Source organism: Poecilia latipinna, unplaced genomic scaffold, assembly GCF_001443285.1.
Source record: "Poecilia latipinna isolate Pla-1442-1.1 unplaced genomic scaffold, P_latipinna-1.0 Scaffold1307, whole genome shotgun sequence".
NCBI lineage: Eukaryota > Metazoa > Chordata > Actinopteri > Cyprinodontiformes > Poeciliidae > Poecilia > Poecilia latipinna.
In genome coordinates this window covers 187,344-193,110 of record NW_015113923.1, presented here as the reverse complement: position 1 = coordinate 193,110, position 5,767 = coordinate 187,344, and the positions used below count along the sequence as shown (strand labels likewise).

At 37.8% G+C, this 5,767-nt stretch overlaps 1 protein-coding gene across 3 annotated transcripts in view; it reads right to left on the bottom strand.

Annotated features, from left to right (window-relative positions):
* Positions 1 to 411: 411 nt before the first annotated feature.
* Positions 412 to 5,767, bottom strand: part of atg7 (ATG7 autophagy related 7 homolog (S. cerevisiae)) — a 40,326-nt gene continuing 34,970 nt past the window's right edge. For all 3 annotated transcript variants that reach the window (XM_015055279.1, XM_015055278.1, XM_015055280.1), the window contains exons 17-18: positions 4,928 to 5,008; positions 412 to 625 (exon numbers count right to left, since the gene is read on the bottom strand). In XM_015055279.1, the coding sequence (XP_014910765.1) occupies positions 443 to 625; positions 4,928 to 5,008 (264 nt within the window). In that variant the 3' untranslated portion in view covers positions 412 to 442. The remainder of the gene's footprint in view (positions 626 to 4,927; positions 5,009 to 5,767) is intronic.

Below are 5,767 nucleotides of genomic sequence, written 5' to 3'. Positions count from 1 at the left end.
TACACTACCCATTTATGACAGAAAGAACGATAGATGAGCTCTTTTCAGAGCATTTTAGATAATCTGATTGTAGGAAACGCAACACATCGCGAAGGCATAATATCTCGACACAAAAAAGTACTAAAATCAGTAATAGTGAAAACTTCATTTAGTAAATATACCCAATATATTTTGGCACAACATACACTGTAAAAGACTTGGTGCCATCAGAGTTTTCTTTCTTGTTCATAGTGAGAACATAATATGGGCTGGACATAATAAATATGATGTGAACAGCTAACGTAATAGTATTTAGAAACAATGTGTGCACAATGCCAATAAGGGATGAGCATTATTTGAGTTTTTTGGTCATGCAGAAAAATATTTACCATTGTAACAATTTGTCATCCTGTTGCAACACCATTGTGGATTCTTAAAATTATAAATGATTAAAATGAATCAGTTAAATTCTTCCTAAGATGAGTGGAACAAGTTTTGATGGAGTGTGGGTTTGTGATTTTACCTCTGCAGCCTGAGTTTCCTGGTGCAGCAGAGTCAGTCCTGTGAGGTCTTCCAGAAATGAGTGGGAAGAATTAAAAACCTTGGACAGAAAGCTGAAACCTTCCCTCTCATAATGGTCCAGGACCTGCATGAAAGCAAAAAGAAAACATCAGAATAAAGAAGGAAACTTTTAAAGTCGGTTTGAAGTGAACTCGTACTAGTGAGGGATTAAACTTTGATTTGCTTCAATGATCAAAGTGATGTCAGTCTCTTACACTTCTGATTGATACAGTAATGTCAAAGTTGAAACAAAGATAAATTATTTCACTGGACATTATAAAAAAGAGGGTACAATAAAGAATACTTTAAAGTACAATATATTGAATCACAAAGAACATTGGAATATCGATGTGTGATGCATGCTGCTGGATTTACTTTCTCTTCCTGGTATGCCCATACTTGACTTTGGCTTTTTTGACCAAGATGCTAAACTTATTGGAGATTTGGGGACATGAGTGATGAAAATGTGGGTTATTTTCAAATAATATAATTACTGTAACAATTAACAATAATGTTGCAATTATGGATTTTCCCCCTATAGCAAAGAACTACTTCAACCCAGGACAAAATTCACAAGCTGGCCTGACAATATTTTAAATCATAATAATTTTCTTTAGGTTTATGGTTTGATTTAAGACGGCATAATACGTTTTTTAATAAATGCGAAGATTTTTATCATGTAAAAGTATTGAGCAGTTCAATTTTAAACAAGATGAAGTGTAAAATGAACCTTTCTTCCCCCTCTGATGCCTTTGAAGTCACTGCAATGTGTCTACCTTGATGTTTCATCAGGACCGACTTCAAATCCCCACACCACTGCTCCAGTATACACACATCCAGACACACACATGCAAGCATCCTCTGCCCTCTCGACTACCTTCCTAAGATTGGACAAGCCTTTCATGGACGCCTACGGAGCCTCCTCTGCAGGTGTAGAGTTACCACTGTTTGAGACATCTGCACACTGTGCTCAGAACTGCCTTTGTGTGTGAGTGCGCGTGTGCGTGCATTTGTGTGTTTTGCAGACTCAACCTGGCGTCTGGTCCCGGAGCCAGACACACCACTCACAATGCACAGTGACGTTCCCCTCATTCACCTTTTCAACCTCTCTTTTCTTTCCTCCATCTTCCATTTCTTTGATTCTCCATTTCCACAGATGGACCCTGCTATTTGAGACTCCAACAGCAGAAACCAACTTTGTTAAAATGTTGCTGACGAAGCCGCAGATAAGCCCACAGATCTCCTTTGATGATTTAGCGATCAAGTCATTCGGCACTTAAACATTACCTTTAATATCTATATGAAAGAATGCACAATGAAAAGGGATTTAATATCTCCGGGCAAAAACAGTAAAGCACAAAGCTAGGGACTCAGAAGGACCAACAAATTTGATACATCTGCAACGGGTGGTTTGTGAATTTATTTCCAAGGGGCTGTGTCTACACAAAACAGCACAAACTGATATATATATATGGTGGATTCACAAGAAGAGTGATAGAATTACAAGCAGCTGGTAGAGCATCTGCTACTGAGTCATAAAAGTAAGTAAATATCTATAACAGAGACAATACTTTGTAGATGCATTAAAGATTACTAGCCAGCACTCAGTGTTTGATCATCATATTTCTTATTTTCTGCAGCTGCCCTTTAGGTGGGGTGAACTCCACATGATGAAGTATACGACTCGTACACCCACGTTCCAACACTGGACCGCCATCACATCTGTACGCCCCGCATGCCAGACAAACACAAAATTTAATTTGAATGGAAGATGTTGAATTTAGATTATTCATGTTCAACCATGTTTTTATGTCAGGAATCATCTGCTTTGTCACAGACAGGAAGCTGGCCAAGTTTGAGTTGATTTATAATCTCATTTGCCGTGTTCTTGTTAAAGGAATGGTGTTAATACTCTTCAGCAGCTGCAAATAATTAAGAACTTAATGGTCCATGCAAATACATAAAGCATTATAATTAATGCCGACTATAAAAGCACAAGAAAGTTTCTCAAATTATTTTATAAAGGAAGCTAATACTTAACCTTAGCCAAGAGTCATAACTGATAATAATCAAAAGGACAATCCTGAGTCTTAATAGCCAAATAAGACCAAGTGACTCGTCTTCATATTGATAATGTAAATCTGAATTAGTGGTAGTATTTGATGAACACTTCTTTTAAATCAAATTAATTGTAGGGTCTATAGTTAATTAATTGCAACCAATCACATTTTAATCAAAAACCAAATACTGACAATACTGAAAGCAATATTTTCAATTAAAAAAGCATTCTTGCTGCTACTCTTGCATAAATAAGGTATATGAGCTCAACAACAACAATATCTACTCTCTTATGTAAGTTATTCAACGATAAGATTGGTGCAAAGCGCTGTAATACATTCAGCTCTCAAGTGTTTAAGGAATACCTGATCATTCACGCAACTTCTTTGAAAATATATTTCTTTTGAAATGCGAACGGTGTGTGGAGATATTAGCAATGAAGAGAAAAAATAAACATTTTTTCCAAAAAATATTTTTCTTAGAAGACTGATACATTTTCAATTATACCAGGAAGTAGGAAAACTATTGTGAATATTTTCAGCAAAAGTGTCTAAAAGGTCTGAAGTCGACTTCTTTGACGGTGCATCGGAAAGTCAAAGATTCAATATAGAGCTCTACTTACACTGGCATTTTCACGACTATTTTTTTTTTTTTTTACTATAAAATAATACTAAGTCATAGTTCAAGTGCAGGAATTTTACAAAGAAAAATGCAAATCATTGTGCAGAATAAAGCTTCCCATTAATAGTGGTGGCACAATTTGTTGGGTCCAAACAGCAGTAGTAAGAGATGTCTGGCATGGTTGTAGACAATGCCACGTCAGCTGTGATTTACTCTTTGGCTTGTAGTTTTATTGGCTTCCAGCCCCACATGAGTTAGAAAACACACACACATGCACACACACACACACAAACAGAATGAAAAGCCCCAACTCTACAGGAACCGCTCCAGCCCAGACAGAGGCTGAATTGTTTTGTTTCCATAGTGACCTGGCAGCACACAGCTGACTGCAGCAGAAATACACACACAAATCCAGAGTGAACACAAAGACCAACGCACACACTCTCACCAACGCCATTAAAGGGAGCACACCGATATATGGACACAGGGGCACACAAAAGAGAGGAGAGATATGGGGGAGGAAGAGCAGGAAGCGAGGAAAAGGGGGAAGAAGGAGAAGTGAAACTGGAGTAGGCTGAAAAGAAAAGAGTGAAAAGGCAGATAAGCAAATGCAAAACAGAGAGGCTGAAGATGTGTGGGTGGGATTAAAACATATTTACTTAAAAACCTTTATCCCCGCCTTACCAAAAGATCTGTCCTGTCTTACTTATGTCCATCATTCCTGCCTATAGTCTCTACCCAAACCCTATCAGACCATATGAGCAGCTCTGTGCAGACCAAATAATCTCATCAGTCACACAGACAGAAACATGACACCTTAAGATAGGCTGGAACGCCATCCTTTTTTTTTTTTTTTTTTTTTTTCACTAGGAGTAGGTGGAGAAAAGTTTTGGAGCTGAAGCGAGCCAACTCCCTGCCCCCCCTCCATCTCTTAGTTTCTCTCTGTCTTCACATGAAAGTGATAGATCTGGGGCTTTATGACCTCTTTATCGACACAAAGAGCACATTGAGATTGGGGGAGAGAAAGAGGCGAACCAGCCCTCTACTCATCACAACACCCTTTTTCAGTACTACATTTCCTCTGCTTGTAACAACCTCACCGCCACCACCCATCACTCTCTCCTGACTTTTTTCAAAACTGTCCCCGTCTCTAAATTGTCCATTCCTCCTGCAGAACTCTCACACGTTTTTACAACTAACCACACAGACCAATGGTAAAGCAGTAAAAAAGCACAGAGAGTAAATTTTCCCACCCCTATTTGGCAGATTTAGACTATCTGTAGTCTTCTACAACCCAGCTACACACATTCACTCCTACACACTCACAAATACACACACAGCAGTGGTGGGAGCGTACGACACTTTCTGACATCAGTGAGCAACTGCTGCCTGATTGTTACCAGATGGTTTTACCAGCTTTCCTGTGTGCGTCTCTTTAGTATTCCTCAAGGAACAACATTTCAACACAGCTACACTGACTTAACAATGTGGAAATGGGAGAGCTGGGAATCCCCTCCAATTTTTGCTACGACTGCAATTTGTGTTTCGAAACAGTGTCGTCCCATAGTAACAAAATGTGACCTGATAAAAATATCAGGATCTTTGCATCTACAATTCAGTTGTTGTTGTTTTTTTTTCCAAAACTAAGCCACATTTAATAACCTTACAATTTGAGCAACAGAAGAAAAATCCCAACAGTGCCACTTACAACGGGTGAGCAGGCAGTGCATTTGTCGAAGGCCAGGCTGGCAGGCAGCACGTTGTCAAACCTGGACAGAAAGCCTCGGATCTGTAGAATAGTGGGGGAAAAAACACACACAGTCAAGTTATCTAACGAGGAACATGGGATAAATGTGAGAAAAATTAAGTTTTGGATGATAAGCTAAAAAAAGTAATAAATGTTCGAATCTGGGAATAACACCCCCCTCCTTATATTTCTTACAATTAAAATAAAGCAATGATACAATGAAGTGAAAACAGACTTGATATAAAAACTTTGAGAATGTGTTTTTTGTGTTTTACAGCAAGGAAGAGAGCTCCCTCTGGTGGCGGAAAGATAAGTAGCAGCAGTCTTTTTAGTGTACTATTTTCTATAATCTTTTTTCACCCAATTTGTATCTTTTTTACACTGCAAAGCATAGCATCTTCCAATGGTGTAAATGTAATTCACAAAAATGAGAAGAGATTAAATACTTTTATTACAAACAATTAAAACCAATCTCTTCTGCGCTGTAAATCGACCAGTTTAATCGAGTTAGCATAGTAAGCGTCAGGAGCCTTTGAGCATCCCTGGTTGTATTTGTTTGGAATGGGATCTTCATACATCTGACAGTCTGACAAAATGTCAAAATTACAATTACTTTTGTCTCTACTGAAATTAAAGTTTTGCGTTCTTAATGTGATTGATAAATTTTGAAAAAAAAAAAAAAAACATTTATAGCAATCAAAGAACAAAAATACAAGACAATTCAAGTGGAGTGTGGACAACAGTTAGTAATTTTTTTTGTTCTATACATGGATTTTTATGATAAATTGGTAAAAAAAAGAA